At 44.9% G+C, this 21,824-nt stretch overlaps 4 protein-coding genes across 5 annotated transcripts; 1 reads left to right on the top strand and 3 right to left on the bottom strand.

Annotated features, from left to right (window-relative positions):
• Positions 1-907: 907 nt before the first annotated feature.
• On the top strand, positions 908-2,244 carry LOC120702960 (cytosolic sulfotransferase 5-like). Its single transcript, XM_039986959.1, has one exon. It carries the CDS (start codon positions 993-995, stop codon positions 2,019-2,021), a length of 1,029 nt encoding a protein of 342 aa, XP_039842893.1. The 5' UTR covers positions 908-992; the 3' UTR covers positions 2,022-2,244.
• Positions 2,245-4,961: 2,717 nt separating this feature from the next.
• On the bottom strand, positions 4,962-5,802 carry LOC120702959 (16.0 kDa heat shock protein, peroxisomal-like). The gene has a single exon (XM_039986958.1). The coding sequence runs from the start codon at positions 5,618-5,620 to the stop codon at positions 5,183-5,185; it is 438 nt and encodes a 145-aa protein (XP_039842892.1). The 5' UTR covers positions 5,621-5,802; the 3' UTR covers positions 4,962-5,182.
• A 229-nt stretch (positions 5,803-6,031) lies between these two features.
• LOC120702957 lies at positions 6,032-9,679 on the bottom strand. Of its 2 annotated transcripts, XM_039986955.1 has the most exons (6): positions 9,575-9,679; positions 9,158-9,496; positions 8,398-9,049; positions 8,084-8,283; positions 7,732-7,976; positions 6,349-7,142 (listed from the first exon to the last, which is right to left on the bottom strand). In XM_039986955.1, exons 2-6 carry the CDS (start codon positions 9,451-9,453, stop codon positions 6,349-6,351), a joined length of 2,187 nt encoding a protein of 728 aa, XP_039842889.1. In that variant the 5' UTR covers positions 9,454-9,496; positions 9,575-9,679. The 2 variants fall into 2 exon arrangements, with proteins under 2 accessions (XP_039842891.1, XP_039842889.1); XM_039986957.1 differs by lacking the exon at positions 9,575-9,679 and having other exon boundaries at positions 6,032-7,142; positions 9,158-9,453.
• A 5,432-nt stretch (positions 9,680-15,111) lies between these two features.
• LOC120702956 (plasmodesmata-located protein 6-like) lies at positions 15,112-19,207 on the bottom strand. Its single transcript, XM_039986954.1, has 3 exons — positions 18,237-19,207; positions 15,695-15,796; positions 15,112-15,557 (listed from the first exon to the last, which is right to left on the bottom strand). The coding sequence occupies exons 1-3, from the start codon at positions 19,102-19,104 to the stop codon at positions 15,547-15,549; spliced, it is 981 nt and encodes a 326-aa protein (XP_039842888.1). The 5' UTR covers positions 19,105-19,207; the 3' UTR covers positions 15,112-15,546.
• Positions 19,208-21,824: the final 2,617 nt, after the last annotated feature.

Genomic DNA, 21,824 nt, shown 5'->3' with positions numbered 1-21,824 from the left:
GTGGCAAAGCCAGAAATTCACGGCTGGGTGTAGCCACGTTCCCATACTCTGTGCTTCTTTGTACCTCTCATTTGGTATTTGTGGTTGGTCATATTCTTAGTGCTTCCTTGTTGGTTCTCAACTTCCAGTTCTTTCATTAGTGCTTTCTTATTTGATCAACTTTCAGTTCTTCCAAAGTTCTAATTCGATCAAGAAAAATAGATTAGGTACACATGAAGGGTTTAGTATGCATATGTTATAAGAGAGCCAAACAATAGCTTTAAGTGATTACTCCTTCCATCTCGCAAATTAAAGATCGTTTGTTTAGCCTCCAAATTTTATCTCACAAAGACTCTTAATTTAGATTATAGTAAAATCCATCTAATTGAAACAAATGCCAAATATCAAGAAATAATTGCATTGAGAAGGATGTGGAGTCGATCAAATGTTTAAGTATGTTTAAGTAGATGTTACCTTTTCTGGTTCAATGCATTTGTATTTTTGTATTTATTGAGGATCTAAGGAATCAAATAAACAACACGATCTTTAATTTCAACTGCTATAATTAATTAGAAGTAATATGATTATTTTTTATTAGTAATAATATGTCTTTTTAAATGAACAGTCTTTACGGCATGGAAGGAGGTGACCGTGCACTCCTAAGAAATGCTATGGGACCTGATGTCGGGTAAAGATGTGGGCGACGAGGAAGGATTCAAATTCAGCCCAACTACCCCTGGTTGGTAAAGGTTAATCGTCATTGCGCAAGCATTCAATCCAGCCCAACAACCTTGTCGGCTTGGTGAAATTGGGCAAGCATTCAATCCAGCCCAACTACCCCTCGGTTCCTCCTGTCGGCCTGTCCTCCCAATTCTGCGCCTCAATCCGCGATGGTCTACCATGGCTATATAGTAATGGTCACTTGGAGGTTGGAGGAGTACCAATTTCTTCAACACTGGTGACTGGTCTACCACCGTGGCCACTAGCCTTTGCAGGTGCAGCCCAGTCCTCCCATGGCGACCGGTGACTCGAGTGTTCAAGTAGGCCCCGTCCCGTTCAAGGACGTCGAGGACGACGGCGACATGGTCACCGCCCTGCCGGAGAGACCCTCGGAAGAGCACGTCGGCCTGGTCTCCGCCCTACCATGCTGTACGGTCGCCGACATGAAGCTCCGCTGCTACCAGGGGTTCTGGCTGCCGGAGGGCTTGGTCCCGGCGGCCGCCGCCCTCCAGCGCCGCTTCGAGCCCCGCCCCAGCGACGTCATCGTGGCCAGCCTGCCCAAGTGCGGCACCACGTGGCTCGTCGCCCTGGCGTTCGCCACGCTGGCGCGCCGCGCGTACCCGCCCGGCGCCGCCGACCACCCGCTCCGCCGCCTCAACCCGCACCAGTGCCTCCCGTTCCTGGAGGGGCTGTTCGCCGGCGGCCGGGAGGGCAAGCTCGACGCGCTCCCGTCCCCGCGCCTCATGAACACGCACATGCCGCTCGCCATGATCCCGGGAGCCGTGCCGGCCGGCGGCGGCTGCAAGGTCGTGTACATCTGCAGGGAGCCCAAGGACATGGTCGTCTCCCTGTGGCACTACCTCCGGCGAGTGCACCCGGACCTGGAGTTCAGCGAAGTCTTCGACATGGCCTGCGACGGCACCACGCCATATGGGCCGTTCTGGGACCACTTCCTCGGCTACTGGCGCGCCAGCGCCGCGAGGCCGGAGAGCGTGCTCTTCCTACGGTACGAGGAGCTCCTGCGCGACCCCGCCGGGAACCTCCGGAGGCTGGCGCGGTTCGTCGGGCTGCCGTTCTCCGCGGCGGAGGAGGAGGGCGGCGTCGTCGGCGGCATCGTCGAGCTGTGCAGCCTCGACAGCCTGAGGGGCATGGAGGCGAACAAGGCCGGCTACATGGACCCGCGCGTCAAGTTCCCACGCGAGGCGCTCTTCAGGAAGGGCGTGGCCGGCGGCTGGAAGAGCCACATGACGCCGGAGATGGCGCGCCGGATGGACGGCGTCGCCGCCGACAAGCTTCGCGCCACGGGCCTCGCGTTCCCGTGAATTGAACTCGAGTGCTGCGGTAGCATCGCGTGCGTCAGTCAACGCATGATCTATCGATCATGCCATTACACGCCACTCTGATCGAGCCGTAAGCCCGTCTGTGCATTGCAGTGTATGACAAACCTTGGCATGTTACATCGGTTTTAATTTCTGAAATAATGCCTGTGTCTTTTATATATGTGGACATGCGTAATAAAGCCAAGTTGAGAAAATTCTTGATTGACCGTGACTGTTCGATCATACAGCTTCTGAATTTAGCTAGCTCTGGTTCGACTCTGCTATTTCTGTGTGTCATCCTTCCCAGCCTCATCCTTACAGAGCGTAGACTTGAGAGCTCCCTGCTAGAAGACTTCTGAAGAAAGGGACTAGCAAGCCATGCAGACTGGCAGATACAGATCGGGCATGGTACAAGCTGATTGGTTGCCTGGTTTTGGGTCAACCAGGCTCCCGGAATGCGATCTGCGCGTGATTGGTTAGCTAAAGCAGTGCAAAATGCCTGTGCGTGCCTGGCTCCATGGATGCGGCCTGGCTCTAGCTTTGCAAGGCGCGCGCACAACACAAAAGGAAAAAAAATTCTGGATGCATGCACGAAACAGCCAACCAATCAATAGCTCGTACTAAGTTGGTTGAATAAAGTCAGGCAACCAAACATCTTGATTTTGCATCCACTGAGCTAGGCCAGGCTCGGTTCATACCCGAACCAATCACGCCCTTATTAAGGAGCTGATTGGTTTCCCCGCATCAATCCCCCAGCCAGGGGCCCGTTCGGTTCGCCGGTAAGCCAGCGCTGGTAATGTAGCTACAGTGCTACTTTAGCTACAGTATCGGTATATTATATGTTCGCATGGGTAATCGGGCTTTTAAGGAAAGGATCTGCTATAGTAACCAGGCGTTACAGCAACCAGTCGCTACAGTATATAGCCTCTCACAAAAACCAGCTGCTACAGTGAATCTGCCGTGACTTAAGCCAACCGAACAGGCTGCAGACCCGCGGGTTGCAGTTTCAATCGGGCAAAAAGCGTCTACGAGTCTGGGTCTGAAGAAACGTAAAAATCTCTCCCATCTGACGGGCCTGGCTGCCCGATACTGGTTCTACGATCGACCGGGCGGAGTGCTCCGCGCGGTCGACGCGCTCCCCCTACACATGGGTCAGTGGGCCACGCACGGCAGTTATATCCCGCGTTGTTTCCTTCGCAGCTCCACTCTCATCTCTTTTTTCCCCTAACTTTTATATGTTCTAATTTTATCTTCAACCTTTTTTATTTTTATCTTAAATTTTTGTGCCAAAACATTTATTTCAAATTCTCTATTTCAAAATCTTTTGCTTCAAATTTTTTTTCCTAAACCTTTTCTGGTATAAAAATTTTGCACGATGATTTTTCTTTCCAAAATTTATCGATCACAAAATATTTATCTCTATTTTTTTTCTCTTTCTCCTTTTCTTTTCCTTGCCTTAGTTACAGCAGATGACTAAGTTTGTCCCTTAAATTTGTATCCCAAACTAGGTAATAAAGTTATGCTTCTAAAATATTTTGCTTCTATTTTTTTCTCCAAAAGTTATTTTAAAAATTTTTAACCCCCAAGTTTAATTTTAAGTTTTTGCTTCTGAATTTTTGTTTCCCAACTTTTTCTCCCAAATTTTGTTTTTCAATTTTTTTATTTTTAAATTTTTGTCCACATAATTTTTTGAGGTTTCCACCATTCCCCTTCGCCGACACCTGCAAAATAAATTAGTTCACTGCAGTTCCCAACGTGAAGCTGGCATCTAGGCCCCGTTTGGTTGCGCGGTGTAAAATTTTTGAAAATGCATCTTTCTACATTTGAAGTACTAAACATAGACTAATCACAAAAATAATTACATAACTCGTCTGTAAATCGCAAGACGAATCTAATGAGGCTAATTAATCCGTCATTAGAGGTTGTTTACTGTTGCATTACTGTAGCAATTTAGCATCTAATTACAGACTAATGAGGTTCATTAGATTCGTCTCGCGATTTACATGCAGCAGTCGCAATGCGTTTTTTATTTCATCTAGATTTAAGTCTCCGTGCAGGTGCCGGAAAAAAAAATTGGAATTTGGAATTTTGCATCTAAACACGGGCCTAATCACCGAGCACATAGACAACAGTTACTCGGAGGGCTTCCAAATCGACCGTACGGAGGATTCCATCTGGTCACCCGTAAATTAGATTAGCCTGCCTGGCTGGGGCGATGCAGAGGCACGCGTAGTGACCAGTGCGCAGACAAATAAAAGAAGCTGGCCATGCTACTCCCTCCGTTTAAAAAAGAATGTAAATCTCGTTTTTTGAGGAATCAAATAATTTCAAATTTAATCAAATTTATACAAAATAATATTTATATTTATATTACAATATAAGTATCTTAATATTTAGATTAATCATGTAATATAGTACTTCTATACTATATCTATTCAGAGCAAGGTTGGAAATAGCGGGATATGAAGTTTAGCGGTAACCTTCTCTAAAAGCTATAGAATAGCTATAGCGAAGCTATAGTGGGCTATAGCGAAAGCTAAATCATTTAGCGGAATAATAAAATAATAAATAATCTCATACAAATTATAAGTATCGTTGGTCTAACATCTAAAATTTGAGTCTAACACGTCTCTTAACTACCCAACAGTACCCAATTGACATTTAGCGCTGCTAAGTCTCACAAAAACCTATTTAGCGGACATTTAGCATGGCTAAATCTCATAAAACCTCCTTTAGCGGATATAGCGGACAAATGTTATATAGCGTAGCGGTAGATCTCCTAAAAAGCTATTAGCGGATTATAGCGAGGCTATAGCGGGCTATTTCCAACCATGATTCAGAGACACAAATGTTAGTAATTTTTTGAATAAATTTAGTCAAAATTAAAATAGTTTGACTTCTCGAAAAATAAAATTTATATTTTTTGAGACGGAGGGAGTAGTATAAATCTACAATAGCAAATTCAGAGTCACACGTTACTGTATTATTCAACCCAGGCAGGCATAGTGCTCGTTGGCTCGTGGCCTTTTTCTATTTACAAACTCCATCAAATTGCATCGCAGAGACACGCAGGAGTAGTCTTGATTTTTACTGCTGCATAGTACTGGAAGTCCGGAACACTGTGAACGCAGTTGGCAGCAGCAGCATCAGCCGCTCTGATCAGCTCAGAGCTTGCTGTGGACAGGGACGGGCCTGGGCTTGGGCCGGGCCGGGGCGGGCTCCTTGGGCACCACGACGGTGAGCACCCCGTTCTCCACGCCGGCCCTGATCCCGTCCACCCGGACGTTCTCCGGCAGCGCCACCGCGCGCTCGAACTCCGGCTTCCCGCGCTCCGCCACGTGCCACACCGCCCCGTCCTCGCCGTCCTTCTCCCCCTTCCCCGCCGGCGGCGGGGCGCCCCGGACGGTGAGCACGTTCCCTTCCTCGACCTGCACCTTGACGTCGTCCTTGCCCAGCCCCGGCACGTTGATGCGGAGCACGTGCGACGCCGGGGTCTCCACCCAGTCCATGGCCGCCGCCGCCGCGGAGGAGGACCACTCGGCGGCCGGGAAGGGCCGCAAGTGGAAGAGACGGCGGAACGGGCTCCCAAACAAGTCAGCCATTGTTGTTGATTTGATGGCACTCGCGCGCGGCTTGGAGCAAGAAAGCTCGAGATCGGAGCGGAGCTGGAATGGATGGGAATCGTACAAAGAAATCCGTTGGGAGGAGGGTGGACGAGGGCTTAAATTATGAACGCGTCCACGTCAGAAGATGGTTCCAGAACAGGGGCGGGACAGAGGAGTGGCGAACTATGTAGATCGAGGGGCAATGGGGAAGCTTCTGGATCATCATGGCTATTATGTTCTGAATAATGTCAGTAGTGGATTATCCCATTCTAACCAAACTTCAATAATTAATAACAGGAACTTCAACTAAAATTTGAACACAGGACACATTGCGCTAACCAAACTTCGGAACTAGCAAATTACAAACTCTGTGCATCAGAACCAGATGAATGCGCAGATCAAGAATTCTATATAGCAAGGCTTGCATCAGGAAACTTGAGGCGAAGCGAATAGCACCGAATCGCAAAATCATGCGGGAACAAGAGAAACTGCTCCAGGGGCTTCCTTTTACTGCCTGAATAATACTGGAGTATGTTATTACTAATACTAGGAAGGACCAGAACATGGAAGCTGATATCATCCAAGACCTAGGTTTACAACTCACAAGTAGGAGCATAAGTTCACTCAGAACAGAAGTAACACAAGAAAAAAATAAAGAAAAGAAGACAGTTAGTCGTCTAATTACGAAGAGGAGCCACAATATGACTCTGGGAGGCAGCACATTGTTATCCCGAGAAGGTAGACAACCTCTTCCTCTTCCTGTTCTTTGTTGGTTTCGAATCTCTTTGCAAACTGCTGTTAGAGTGAGGAAGAACGATTGGGCTGGTGCGCTTGGCGGCAGTCCTCCCCCTTCTTCTTGTCCATTGGATTGGCAATTTCTCTGCAACTTGGGCGATGCCATTGGAGGTGGCAAGCTCGGCTACATGTTGGATCCTCTCCTGCATTTGTGTGACCAATGCTACTGACAGGTCGAGTGAGTATGAATCGTCCATTGGTTTTTGCCACAGACCAAGCAGGACACGCTGAAACGACTGCAATGACAGCGAGGGCTGGAAGTCCTTGCGCGCCCCGCACATCATGTTAACCTTTAGAGCATGCTTGCACAGGTTACCCTGCATTGACCACGAACAATCACAGAGAGAGAATTCAGAACCAGGATTCCATACTGTCCACATCTGACTGGGATCCTTCTGGCTGGCCACTTTGGCTGAATGAGGTTCGTTGTTGTCAAAGTGTACAGCTTCATCAGGTATCTGCAATGCCCTTTGCCATGAAGTGGATGCGATATACTCTGCTTTCACCTCAGGAAATGAACCGCTCTCATCTGCAAATAGATTGATCCAGTAGCTCGAATGCAGCTCTTTTGTGAGCTTGTGCACTAACCAGTCTACTCGTTGGAGACCATCCAGCAGCACATCATCATATGCTTTAGCCTTCAGCTTTAAATGGTAAGCTTCAATGGCACCACATGATTCCTGACTTGCTAATGGAAGATTTCTGATGGAGTCGATCCACATCTCTACCATAGGAGGAATTTTATTATCATTTACGTGATAATTTGCATGACAAGGTATATTATTACAAACTAGGCGTATAGCCCGCGCATTTGCGCGGCTAGTATTGAAAATTCAAAAATTTGCATGTCGTTGTATCCTTACTTAAAAGTTATACTATTTTTTTACCATACATCATCCTGTTCATTATCGTAAATTATGTCTTATTGTTGATTAAAACAATTCAACTATGATCTACCTATAATAACAATTTGATTTGTTGAGCTTTAATAATATTATGCAGATAATTATTCTTATTTTCATTTTATTTTGATTGATTGTTGTTAGCTTTAGCTTTTATTAATAGTATATATTTGTAACTGATACATAGCTAAATGATATTTTATATTTAATTTTTCATAATGGCATTGGTGGGTGATTTTTAATTAGGCACAGGGGTATTTTAGGCTAATTTTTATCGTAATGGCAGTGGTGGGTAATTTTTATTTTTCTATTTTTCTCCAATTAACGTGAGAATTTCTAGGCCTTGAGAGCGAACGTGGAGAATCCGTTTGTTGGCCAAATAATAAGATAATAGATGGCTGAAATACTTACCCAATTTGGGAACCCAAAATGACTTGAAATATTTCATGAAGGCGGTTTGATCAACAAAGTCTTGAAACAACAGCTCTAGGGCATTCATGGGATTTTTCTCATTCCAGATACCGTACACAATTTTGCCTAGTTGAATAAAAATTTCCCGCTGTACCTCAATGTTGCTGCATTTCTTCATTATATTTTTAAGCCAGGTTCTCCTGATGTGCCACAAAGAGAACAAAACTGGGCAGGCAAACACATCCCTGGAACAAGGGAAATAAAACATTTACATCAACAAGAATGCAGAACTAGCTACAGCTCAATTAAGAAGTAATTGGTTTCATCAATGAAGATAAGATCGATGTCATACCTGATTGGGTCCAGCTCTGAAGCTGGATCGTCAATGATGAACCCACTGATTCTCCAGGTGGAATCTATAGAGTGTATCCGATCAGTAAGTGCCCTCATCCATTTCAGGGTATCCTTCTTAGTAACTGAGCGGGTTATAATCCATGCAATAGGAAGAGCATGCTGCATTAAGTCAAATGCAAGTAGTGTGTGCAATGGATACTGCAGCAAAGAGTAGACTGTCAAACGAAACAGCCTTATACCAAACCAACGTATGAAGAAATCAATCACATCATATGAAAGATTGTGTAATAACAATTTGCCTTGCTGTAATACCTTTAGCTTGCTTACACCAAATGAGGAATGAGAAGCCAAAAGGCTCTGATGACCAAAGCGCATCATTTGCTGGCATTGCCATTCTGTCTGAATTCCCAGAATGAATGCATCCGTGTCGGTCGAGTCCTGGTAGAAGAATACTGATTTCTTATTTCTGTCGACCCACATTCTGATGCTAGCTTGATCATCAAGATCCAACTCATGTGTAGACCTCTTGATGATCAGCCCAAGCTTCTGGACATACTGTGAAGCATGGCTATCAACCCTGGCATCTGAGCTACAGTAACGCTGTATCCCTTCTATATGTGCCTGCAGAATGCTCTCTTCTGGAACACCAAGATAGATCAATGACATGGTCTGCTGCTGGATTTCACTCCCAACGTACGGCAACCTCCTAGCACCAGGCCCGATGGCATCCTTATCGAGGGGCCCATGGCATATGAAGCCAGACTTGTTGACATGGCGCCTCTCGTGGTAGATGACGAGCAGCAGGGCAGGGCGGGCGTACAGCTGCTTTATAGAGAAATGGCAAGTGCAGCCTCGCATCGACTGTGGGCGTGCAGCGCGGTTCCTCGTGTTGAGCCTGAACTTTCTGCTAGGCAAGATTGTCCCTCCCTCCCCATAGTTCTCAGGGCCAAATGAGCACCAATATCTGAAATGAATTTCAACAAAAAATTACATATTATCAACATTAGAAACTACTGCTGAGAATCATCAAGGAATAAACTAAATGAGTTTGAGCCGAGCAGAGCAGACATACATCCTGTGGAAGAGGTAGTCATCGCTCCGGTACTCCCTGAGGCTGCCCTCCTCGCGCTTGCGGCTGCGCTCGATGTGGAAGCGGGTGGGGCACTCGGGGTTGCTGCTCTCGCCGCTGAGGAAGGCCTCCAACCGGTCGTAACGGATGATCGCGACGTCGTCCCAGCGGTGCTCGGAGCTCGCGTACTTGAGCCAGGTGAGGTCGGCGGCCGAGAACTTCTCCCCGGGGGGGTTCTGCACCGGGAGGTCTTTCAGCGACCGCACCACGTTGTCCTCTTCCTCCATCCTCTGCCCCATTCCTTCTACTGGATCAATCGGCTCAGCTCGCAAGAGAATCCATCTATGCAGCAGAAATAGTTGTGTTAGGGTTTGGGGTGCTCCGCCTCGCGCAGCGGAAGAAGAGAAGGGGCCGTCGTACCTGGCGGATCCTCGTCGCCGGCAAAGGGCTGGGCTAAGACGTGACGAATGGCGCCGACGACCGCCGCTCGCCCCAGTCGTCGGCGCCGCCAGGGAAGGAAGACCAAGGGAGAGAAGGGGAAAGAAGCAGAGATTAGCCTGAGGCCCAGAGGGATCTCAAAAAAAAATGTGGCCCAGAGGGCTAAGGCCCGCGGCCCGAGGGCGCTTTTTTCTTTTTTATATTTAAAAAAATCAAAATTCCAAAAATATATGTATGTTTTCAAAAATACCCCCGGTCGCCCCCATAGGGCGACAGACCCTAAGTGTAATTTTTTTTTTTCAAATTCGCAAGGAGGTCTCTAGGCAAAAAAAAAAAATGCAGGGGGCCTGTCGCCCGTTGGAGGGGGGGCGACAGGGTCCCTCCCCTCCTATATAAGCCCTGGCCGCTATTCGCCGCCATTCCCATTGTCATTTGAGTCTAAAAATTCAGAAAAAAAGAGAGGGGTGATGAGAAGAAAAGCGGCGAAGCTCTGCCGAATTGTGTACTACTGATCTACATGTAACTTCCGTATGAATCCATTGATATTGTATAACAATTTAATTTAATTAGCGGATTAGCTGAATTAAATTTGGTGCTTTAGAACACTCGTTTAGTATTACAATTTCAGTACTATTACAGACTTGTTTTTAAATTAATTATGAATTAGAATAAAATTATAAAAGTACCTTATTGATATTGCAGTATAAGGCAATGGCTGCCTCCAATTGTGGAGGATTTGTATGGACCGAAGAAAAATCTAGTATAATACTTGATATCATGACACATCTTGTTATTAGTAAGAAATTGGATCCGTTAGCGGATGGTACGATAGAGATAGTGTTGTCCAAAATAGTAGAGTTTAAAGATTTCACATTATTTCGAGGTATTACGACGCAAGATGTAAAGGGACACCTGCTAGAACATCGGAAGATATAAATGAGAGTATGTGAACTAGCGAATCATCCTAATATCATTGGATTCTTACAAAGTTCTTGTAAGATATGGATGAGGCCAGAGGTGTATGAGATGCACATTAAGGTAACTCTCATTCAGTTGTAATCCCGTCCGTCATTTCGAATCCATATTTATGAAATAGTAACATTGTTTTTTTAATTATATGCTAGGGTTACCCCGAGGACACGGAGTTGATTAACAAAACGATACCAAATTTCTGTAAATTGGTATGTATATTCGGTGGACTTATGCCGCAAACTAAACGAAAGAGGTGGATAAGATTTTCGAGTGATAGTACTTGGCCTGCGCAAGAACAAATGCCTGGAGGTTCATCGAGTCATGCTGCAGCACCTCAACCACCAAATTGTGTTAACTGGGATGACGACATGGATGACTTCATGCCCCCCAAACCATGGCCTCCAACACGATGGTTCCTATTTTGAGCTATTCGAGCGTGTAGTCGTCATCATCGTCGGCGGGATCTCGGCCGCTAACTTGGGAAGCCGTGTGCAGTACGAAGACAGCCACTGGTCGTCCCAAGCCTCCTCGTCGTTCCCGTGTCCGTCGACCGTGCACGGGCCGACGTCGCAATTCTACACAACTGTAGGTAACGTAGAAATCTATTTAAAATTAGATTAAGTGTTCCTACATATTTACTAATATCACAAATAGGATACGGTCCAGCTACTGCGTTCGGCGATGTATTTCACAGCTAGGATATTTGCCCTTCCTAATTGCTTCGGGCCCGACTTCCTTCGCAGAAAGCAATGCAGACTCACAGCACTGCATTGCTTTCTAATTGCAGGTGGTGCTTGGGGTATTCACAGCTAGGAGGAGCACCTCTTGGTATCTCTCAGCATCAGACACCGCAGCCCCTTTCGCGTCCTGAGCGACAGGTGAGGTCTCCGGATGCTTTTTAGTATTCTAGTGACATGAAAATGTGTGCTTTTTAGCAGCAGACCCCGATGTATTTCTTAGTTCTTAATTATTATCGTTATATTAATAAAATGTGTGCCTTTTAGTATTCTAGTGACATGAAAAGCTCCGAAAATATTAAGGACAAGTTCAAAGATTTCATAGATTCCCGGCTACAACTACAAATTAATGGTAAGGTTACAACACACAGAGTTAAACTCTCAACTTAAAACATAAACAATTAATTGCAGTGGCATGTGCACGCGACAAGATAATTTCTTGTTGCATCTAAACCTACCATGCCTTATGGAATGTAAAATACCGAGATTACATAATACTACTCTACTGAGTGCACCTAGGATATTTGCCCTTCCTAATTGCTTCGGGCCCGGCTTCCTTCGCACGGCGTGCCCTCTCTCGCTTTCTCTCCATGTCAGCTTCACGTTCGGCCGCCGCCTTACGATCCACCTCCTCCATCCTCTTGCGGATCTCTTCTTGCTCTTTCTTGCGCTTCTCCTCTTGCTGTTCCTCGTGTTTCATTCGGCGCCAACGTTCTGCAGCCCACCTTGCTTTTTGTTCCACAATGTCCTTTGTATGCTGCGACTGCACGGTGTCGAACCACTGCATAAAATCACAAAGAGACGGAGGAGACTTTGTCCAACAAAAGTTAGAATCATAACTCAATGTTAGGTCACAGAGAAAAATAGCGTATGTTGTCCTGCTACCTTGGCCCGGTCTTTGCCGTATCGCTTAGGTGGATCGTATTCGTAGTTCTCACACATAAAGAATCTCATGCCGTAGTCATCTCCTAAAACCTCAGATTGCATGAACTTTCATAACGAACCGCAGAAGCACATTGTCACATCAATTCCTTTGGGTACGGTGGCTTTACACTTGCTCCACGGAATGTAGGTTGATCCTGACGAAGACATTGGCGCTATAGTGTGGTGCGCCAAATAACAAACAATGATTTAAGCAATGCACATATCGTATACCAAATCGATGCGTGAAAATATAGGTACTGTCATAATTCTATGGTCTTATACTGCAATATCAATAAGGTATTGTCATAATTCTATTCTAATGTATAATTATTTTATTTGAAAAAGTCTGTAATAGTACTCAAATTGTAATACTAAACCAGTGTTCTAAAGCACCAAATCTAATTCAGCTAATCTGCTAATTAAATTAAATTGTTATATAATATCAACGAATTTAGACGGAAGTTACCGGTAGATCACAAGTGCGGAATTCGGCAGAGCTTCGCCGCTTCCCTTCTCCTCACCCCTCTCTTTTTCTGGATTTTTGGTGGATTTTTTGAGGTCAAATGAGTAGGGAATGAGGGGGAGGCCTTATATAGGGTGGCCTGACCCGGTCGCCCGGGGGGGGCGGCCGGCCCCCCTGGCGCGCCTGTAGGCTGGGCCCACTGGTCGCCCGCGGGATGGGCGAAAGGCCCCGTCTTTTTTTTCTCCAGGGACTTCGTTGCAAATTTGAAGAAAAAAAATTACATTTTAGCCCTGTCGTCCCCATAGGGCGACCGGGGTATATTTTTGAAATTTTCCAAAACGAATATATATTTTTGAAATTTTGATTTTTTTAAATATAAAAAAGAAAAAACGACGTCAATGAGCCGGGCTCGAGCGAGCCTACTACCACCTCAATCTGGAGTTCGATAGCATCCCGAGCCGAGGTCGAAGTTCGATAGCACCCCGAGACGAGCCGAGGTCGATTTGAGCCTGAGATCCCGCCGAGCCTGCAGCCAAGCTCGAACTCGGCTCGCGGTAAGCTCTCGCCAAGGATCGAGCTCGATACGAAGAGGCTCGTCTACTGCTAGTACTAGTATTTCAGAAGAGAAAGAAGAGCGTTCTTACCCTTTTCGAAAATCACAACAGAGTGGCTCAACAGCAGACATACATCGTATGAGGTATTGATGATGGGACGAGAAGATACAGATGCAAGAGTCAAATATAATTTGACAAACGGAAATTAAAAAAAAACTAAAAAAAGAAGCACATTTGAACATTTTTTCCATATTATCGTTGACATTGACACAACGGCTCGCTAGCTAGTGAATGTTGATGGTTCTAGCCTTCTGCTATGTTGTTTCAACTTTGGGTGGTTGGAAGTTTAACTGAGATAGCAAGAATGCAGGCACACACCATGTATTGGAGCTTCATCCAATAGCAGGGGTAGCCGGCTCCATTTAGGGGGCCGAGCGGTGGACAACGCGGTTCTGGCGGCGGCAGGGGTTGCAGGGGCACAGACTTAAGGGTGGTAAAGGGTCTTAGAATTTGGTTTTAAAAATCTAAGGGTCGGACTTTAAAAAGACCAAGCTCTAATCTTATATAATTTTGAGTTATAGTCAACTTAGATTGTGAAGAAACCACTAAGATCATGACCCATTACCGGATAGCGGCGGCACAGCAGCAGGGCTGCCGGAGCATGAGCATGAGTCGGCCCAAGGAGAGTGGTGGGGGTAGGCAAGGAAAATGCCCTTCGATTCTCAGATATGTGGGCTCAAATCTATTCCTCTCGCATGCGTGCTATCACAAAAGCGAGGTTCCCTTGCTTCAGGTAGGTCCATGCATTGTTCTTCAACCTCGAGCTCCAGATGATAGTTGGCACCGAGGTTAGGTGAGGAAGGTCGCTGGGGTTGTAGTGTCCGCCGGACTTAGAAGAAGGGGGAGGGTAGCAGGGAAGACCAACGTCGGTGGCGGGTTGCGGGGCGGTGTTCGGCGGCATCCCGCCACCGATCTGCAGTGGTGGCTGTCGGCTTGACAGCCGGCGAGGGAGTGGGGTTCTATCGAAAGGGGGCGGCACCGTGCGGTGGATCCGGCCGCAGGAGGTGCCGGAGATAGGGAAGATGGCGGGGGCGGGGCGAGCAGTGCGAGCCATCTTCAGCGATGTCTCAGCTCCCACTTGCGTGAGCGAGGAATAGACGGCCCCGGCTCAGATCCGCGTCGGAGGAAATCGGACAACACATTGTTTCGTCGATTCCCAGGTGAGCAGCTTCCCACGTAAGCAAAAAATAATTATGGCATTTCGGTGGAATTCTAGCTTATTTTCATCGGTAAGCGGACTATAAGTGTATCCAAACGGGACCTAGGTGGCTTCTACGCATGACAAAAGGAGATCTGTTTTCCTGAGTAGAAAACGTAAACTTCAAATACGCTAGGTCATTGAGAATACTTAAAAATTCCAAATGTCTTCCCTCCCGTCACGAAGTAATTTCTTCTCCTGTCCTACCTATAGGATAAGTACATTGCTCTGCCTTAAGCGTCTTATACGGCATCGCATACTCATCATGTATCACTTTTCGATTAAGAGGACAAAAAAAAAAGATAAGGTACCCTCGGAAAACAACCACATACGAATGAGAGTGATGCTGTGCTCGTAAGCACGTACTCCTTTTAGCAAATACTAATTCTAGTCTCTAGCATCCAGCCGCTAATGAACTTTCATGCCCTACGTACCCACACTCTTGAGCAATGATGTAACACAGCACTAAGCAGAGCACTTAGACAAGCTATCCATTTTCGTACAAACTCCTCATGATGGCAACCATTGTCGCTCTCACAAAAGTTGAAAAATGATTCAGCTCCTCAACCTCCATACCAATCAATGTATTATATGAAATATATGCCATGCCATTCTCAAGGACACAAAGTTCCAGCAGCCAATTACCTCAAAGATACTAACAATAGTATACATATATAATAATAAATCCACATCATCACCAACTGTAAGAGATCGATGACATCAATGCAATAATATATATATAAGTATATATATAATGAGCAGAAGCCACATAACTTTTTTTTTTGTGGTGAATATGTTTCTCTTAGTGGCTGGTACGAGTTGGTAGCGGCTGGAATCTTCCCCTTCCACGTTTCTGCACAGCGGACGCCTTTCAGCTTGCGTCGTTTCAGCATGGCTTCCCTTTGCTTCGGCCGATAATGACAGGAGGACAAAAGAGACCCTAAAAGATACAAAGATGCAGATGGACTAAAGCGGTTTTCAAGCAAAAAGCCACCGACCGATCCGATCTGGAGCCGAGTCGTGACCATCCTGCTGCATGCTCGCTCTTAGCTTTTGCCTGTATAGGTTTCAGGTAAAAGAATGCAGTAAGTTCAGGTAAGAGAGATGCCATGAATGTCAGCCGTGGACACGATCGAGCAACAGATGCGTCAATCAAAGAATTGACAGTTTGGGGCTGCTGTAAATAAATCTTACCGCCGACACCGCTGGCCCTCCGGACGAAGGAGAGGAGGACGATGACAATGGCGACCGCCGCCACGAGGCCGATGATGATGGCAAGGGTTTTCCCGGATTCATCTGATGAACATTGCCACAGATATAAAAGAGGAGCAAACTGTTACTAGATAAAACTCAGACTAATCCACTAGATAAAACTCCTATCTTAGATTCTTAGCTGTAGCTTTGTGCAAAGTGGGTAGAAAGGAGGTTAAAGCTACACCCCAAAAGCAGAAAAGGGCTGGGATGCAGTACACTGCTACTGGGACACAGTGGGGTACCAGAGATATCCTCTGCTGTGCTTCAGATTCCAATGATGCAAAGCTGGATCATTTTGAATGCGCTTTGTGATACACTGCTGGGGCTCAGAGCAAGGTTAAGAACACAAGGAAAGCGAATCCACTTCAGTGCCTAGCTAAAAGTGCAGACGAAAGTGAAAGACGAAAAAAAATTAAAGCCCTTTTGGCCTCCTTTGGTTGTTAGATACCTTTGCACAGTTTGGACATACACTGATTGTAACTAGATACATCTACCATTGCATATACCGTAGTGACACGACAGAACATGCGGACCACAAGTTAGTGTTCAACTTTTTTGCATAAGAAAAAGGTTAATACTGAACTTTTCTGTCCTGTAACATTGCTAATAAGAACATGTTCTCTGTTAAATCGAAATGCCGAATTCTCAAGTGTTTGTTTATATGATGTGATCGAGGTGATACAAAAATTGTGGAGGGACAAGTAGATCGGAACTATCGGGGTGATTGCTGGTACCCTCATAATTGACACCCTGGTAGTAGAGATTATAGAGAAATGTGGGGCTAGGGCTACAATAATCTACATTGCTGCAGCCATGCACGCCAAATTTCTACTGCACATGCTACATTGAAACCCCTAATCGCAGCAAATTTTGCTGGGAGAGAGGGTGGCAGTAAGCCAATATTAGTCAAGTTTTTGGACCTTTCAGCTGTATCGTCACTTCCTAACCATGTAGCCAACTGCCCAAATTTGATCTTCTAGCTACGGAAAAAGGGATCTATGTCCATAGTTGATTTCAGGTCAGTTGCTTGTGAACAGTCTTGTTATGCATGCTCTTAGACCCTATGTTCAATTCCTTGTAATGCAAAATCTGCACATGGTTTTGTGTTGTGCTATAATCGAAAATATAATAGCTATAGCATTCATTTCACAAAAGGAAAAAAAAAGAAAATAGCTAGCATTCACAAGAAATCTTTCTCTATAATTTGATTAAACCTGAAGAGAAGAAGTACCAAACTTTGGCACTGTACTAAACAATGCTCCAACTACAAGTCTAGAAGTCCTAAAAGAAACAGTATTCATTCGTGCACCCATCATGACACGATGACGTAAAAGGACTATTTCCAGTAAATGCCTAGTGTAAACAAAGTGATAACCGTACGCGTATTGCGGTGCTAGTGGGCAGCACTTGATGGTCCAGTTGTGGTGTGCAAGATCCAACAAATATTCAGGACCAGCTGCGGCGCACGGGCCAACGTGGTTTATTTCTTCAGAAATATAATCTACGTGCGGAACGATGTAATGGTGCACGGATCGAGATAACGGTGAAACCGGAAGGATGCACGCTGCTCATCAATCATCAAAGGCCAGAAAAGACTGGATCGGCTGACTGGCCAAAGCAACCTTGCATTTGCTAGGCACTGATCACGATCACAGAATTGACGGTTCAGAACATGAGTTCGGAGTTCAGATATCCGAGCTGATGAACGACCGAACGAAGTCATCATGAGATCAGAATATACTGGATCAAAAGTACGGTTACACTGAGCTATGTATAGCAAGTTTACGTGTACTTTGAAACGGCATATAATTCAACATGATGAATTCATAGCAAACAGTTCAAAAGGCTGGATCGGCTGACGGGCCAAAGCAACCTTGCATTTGCTAGGCACTGATCACGATCACAAAAGTAATGGTTTAGAACATGAGACCTCGTTTAGATGCACGGTGTAAAATATTTGAAAGGAAATCTTTTCACATTTGAAGTATTAAACATAGACTAATCACAAAAATATGAGACGAATCTAATGAGCCTAGTTAATCCGTCATTAGCATATGTCTACTGTAGTTTTACTGTAGTAATTTAGTGTCTGATCACGGTCTAGTTAGATTCATTAGATTCGCTCGCAATTTACAAGCAAACTGTGCAATTAATTTTTTATTTTGTCTAGATTTAATTCTCCATACAGGTGCTGCAACGTTCTTTTAAAATTTTGAATTTTGGATCTAAACAATTCCTAAGTTAGATTTCTGAGCTGATGAACCAAACGTAGTCATCATGAGATCAGAATATACTGGATCAAAAGTACGGTTACACTAAGCTATGTATAGCAAGTTTACGTGTACTTTGAAACGACATATAATTCAACATGATGAATTCATAGCAAACAGTTCAGTTCTTTCGTGAAATAAAAAGATAAAAATTCACATTTGAAAAGGCGCAGTGCGGTAGACGCCAACAAGAATGAGTGTAAGCTCCTTACCGTGCTGGCCGTAGGTATTTGGCACGAATCCGCCGTACGCGTATCCATTGCTTGCTCCTCCCACGCCGGCGCCACCGACGCCGTTGCTGGCGCCGGTGCCGCCGCCGGCGCCACCTCCGACCGGTACGCCGCCGCCGCTGCTGCCGGCGGCGGCATTGGACCAGAAGCGCGCGTAGCACTTGCCGAGGTACACCTCCCCGGCGGAGGCGAACCCGCAGCCGGCCTTGAGCTGCGCGGACGCGGCCGAGACGCAGTCGGAGCACGCCTTGGCGCTGAGGTCCCCGACGCACTGCGACATGGCCTGCACGTACCCCGCGGCGCCGGCCCGGTAAGAGCCCTCGTCGGCGGGCGCCGAGGCAGCCACGAGAGCGCCGAGCGCGGCGTCCCGCATGGCCACGACGCCCGTGTCGCCAGCGCTCTCGCCGCCGCACTTCTTGAACAGCACCGTCGTGTCCTGCTTCCCCAGGAACGAGTCGTTCCCGTAGCGCACGAAGCAGGCGCGCAGCTGCACGGCGGCGCCCGCAGCCGCGTTGCAGAGCGAGGAGAGCTTCGAGGCGGCGGACTTGACGCAGGCTTCGCAGACGGCGGCGGGGAGGTCGGAGCGGCACTGGTACACGGCGGCCAGGCCCGTGGCGGCCGACGGCGAGGTGTAGTTGGCGTAGGCCGTGAAGCCGGCGCTGTTGACGAGGGACGACAGCGCGGTGTCCACGTCCGCCGCGTACTGCGACCCGGGGTCGTAGCGCGCCTGCGAGCACCCGGCGTACACGAACGCCGTGTAGTCGTCGCCGCCGCGCGCCGGCGTCGCGCACGCGGACAGCGCGAGCAGCAAGAGCGCCGGGAGCGCTGCCGGTGCAAGAAGCTTCGACATGCTTGCTTGCTTGCTTGTCTTTGGAAGCCGAGGCTCAGAGAGTGGACTGTGGAGAGCAAGAGGCGGCAGGGAGTGGAGTGTGGTTGTGAGGAGCGTGGAGGATGGGCTTAAGGGTTTATAAATGAATCATCACAATTCACAGTGAAGTGTTAATGGTGGCATTCTTTTTTCTTTTCTTTTCTGCATCCGCAAAAAGTTGTTGCCGGGCCTTTTTGTTTTTGGTTATTATAATCGAATGGAAAAAGTCTGTTTTACCTCCTCCAACTATCACGAAAGTTTGATTTTCCTCCCGCAACTATGAAACCGGGTACTTCACCTCCCTCAACTTTTCAAACCGTGCATTTTACCTCCCTCAAGTGGTTTTGAAGACGTCTTTGCTACAGTAACCGCGATTTCCTACAATACCATAGTTTTGTCTTTTTCTTTAAAAAAAATCAGTTGAATCTTTGAAAAAAATCATTGTAAATCATAGAAAAATCATAAAATGAAAAATTCAATTTCGTTGGACTCCACATGAGAAGATCTACACATTGAACATATAATATGATATGCTTTAGTATAAAGTTTTTGCTACGAAAAAGACAAAACCTTCGTAGCAAAAACTTTATACTAAAGTATATCATATTATATGTTCAATGTGTAGATCTTCTCATGTGGAGTCCAACAAATTGAATTTTTTATTTTATGATTTTTCTATAATTTACAATGATTTTTCAAAAATTCAACTGAAATTTTTTAAAAAAGAAAAAGACAAAACTACAGTTACTGTAGCAAACCGCGGTTACTATAGCGAAACAGTCTTCAAACTCGAGGGAGGTAAAATGCACGGTTTGAAAAGTTGAGGGAGGTGAAGTACCCGGTTTCATAGTTGCGGGAGGAAAACCAAACTTTCGTGATAGTTGGAGGAGGTAAAACATACTTTTTCCTATCGGAAAAAAGTCTATTTTCCCTCCTTCGACTATCGCAAAAGTTTCTTAAAAAAAGCCTATCGCAAAATTTTGATTTTTATCCTTCAACTACAAAACCAGATACAAAGTCTCTTCTAACTATCAAAACCGTTTGTTTTACCTCCCTCAACTGTTTTACAAGCAGATGTACATAGTTTTTTTTTATAGATTTTTCTCCCTTCTCTCTTTTTCAACTCAATTAAGGCAGCAAACATGGTTCAAAAATCATTAAAATGGGCATAGTGGAAGTGGGGAGTAAAAAGAACCTTTTCTGCAAATATTTGTAGTTTAAACCAAAAGGATTTTGAAACTTCAAATTTAAAGAAAGAAAGAATTCAAAATTTATTGATGAGCTCCATCTTTGACAAAATTTGAACTATGTGACACATATTAGAGGTACATCATTAGGGATTTTTTGTGAGTATAGGTTCTATAGCAAAATTTAAAGTTTATCATAAAGGTTCAAATTTGAGTCAAGATTTACTTTTTATTTATTTTTCACATAATTTAAAATCTACTCAAGAATTTCCATATGTATAAATCAAATATGCAAATTCTTTAGTATATTTTATATTCCAAAAAAATAAATAAAAATAATCAAATTTGTCTCAAATTTGATCCTTCCCAAGAAACTTTAAATATTGCTATATAACATATACACACAAAACTTGTCTAATGATGGACCTTTAAATGTATCGCACAATTCAAATTTTGTCAAAGATGGAGCTCATTTTAATGCTTTAAAAATTCAATGAAGTTTGAATTTACTTTCTTTCTTCAAAATTTCAAATTTCAATTTCTTTGTTTTAACTTCAAAAAGTTGTAAAATTGGGTTCTATGCACTCTTTTCTATCACTATGCCAATTTCATGATTTTTGATCCACGTTTGCTACCTCAATTGAGTGAAAAAAGATAAGAAAGAAAAATCTATGGAGAAAATACAAAATACACTTGTAAAACTGCAGAGGGAGGTAAAACAAATAGTTTTGATAATTGGGGAAAGATTAGATATACCCGCTTTTGTAGTTAAGCAATGAATTTGAATTTTGCGATAGTTGAGGGAGGAAAACAAGGCTTTTTCCAAGTGTATTTGTCATCAGGGTAGCCTATAGCCAGTAAGTAACCCATATGTGTTGCAGGCCATTTTCGAATTAATTCAGTAGAAAAAAGAGTTTTGCTTTAATTTAGGAACACAGAGCACAAAACCAATAAGAGATGTTCTACCAACTTTGATTGAAGAACCTAAATGTGTAACAACACAAGAAATTAAAGGAACTTTAACGGAACTAGTAGAGTGTTGCTGCACATGTTTTTTGAAAACCTAGTAAATAATAATTTTACATATTTAAAAAAGGTCACCAGCTACCTCAAAGTAAGTTAACAAGTGTATAACGTGAGGTTGTTAAATTGGTAAATGAACGGTCAATTACCTCTTTGTTTTCCTCTCCACCAGTCAATTACCATCATAGGAATGAATGCACATGCCTAACAACACGGCCGAAACAAAAAATTATAATGCAATTAATATATTGGTATAGTAAAACTATTATATATGTTTCATGAAATTACCAAGCAAACAAGATATCAGGAATAATCATTGGAACCATGTACGAGCTTGACAAGAGCACGGGAAATGATGGCAATTATATGCAGCAGAAATAAGTGACCCAACTTAATAAGCTAACCCAACCTGAGGAAACTGAAAAAGAAACATACACGAACCTACATATGGCTAGGGAGTTTCATCAATTAGTGATGGATCAGTCATATAAT

Source organism: Panicum virgatum, chromosome 4K, assembly GCF_016808335.1.
Source record: "Panicum virgatum strain AP13 chromosome 4K, P.virgatum_v5, whole genome shotgun sequence".
NCBI classification, from domain to species: Eukaryota; Viridiplantae; Streptophyta; class Magnoliopsida; order Poales; family Poaceae; genus Panicum; species Panicum virgatum.
This window is presented reverse-complemented; position numbering and strand designations above follow the sequence as displayed.

Coding starts and splice junctions, on each gene's coding strand:
- LOC120702960 (XM_039986959.1), top strand. CDS start 993: ATGGCGACCGGTGACTCGAGTGTTCAAGTAGGCCCCGTCCCGTTCAAG.
- LOC120702959 (XM_039986958.1), bottom strand. CDS start 5,620: ATGGCTGACTTGTTTGGGAGCCCGTTCCGCCGTCTCTTCCACTTGCGG.
- LOC120702957 (XM_039986955.1), bottom strand. CDS start 9,453: ATGGGGCAGAGGATGGAGGAAGAGGACAACGTGGTGCGGTCGCTGAAA. Junction 9,050..9,157: donor GACTACCTCTTCCACAGGAT/GTATGTCTGCTC, acceptor AATTCATTTCAG/ATATTGGTGCTCATTTGGCC. Junction 8,284..8,397: donor TTGGTGTAAGCAAGCTAAAG/GTATTACAGCAA, acceptor TCTTTGCTGCAG/TATCCATTGCACACACTACT.
- LOC120702956 (XM_039986954.1), bottom strand. CDS start 19,104: ATGTCGAAGCTTCTTGCACCGGCAGCGCTCCCGGCGCTCTTGCTGCTC. Junction 15,797..18,236: donor AAATACCTACGGCCAGCACG/GTAAGGAGCTTA, acceptor AATGTTCATCAG/ATGAATCCGGGAAAACCCTT.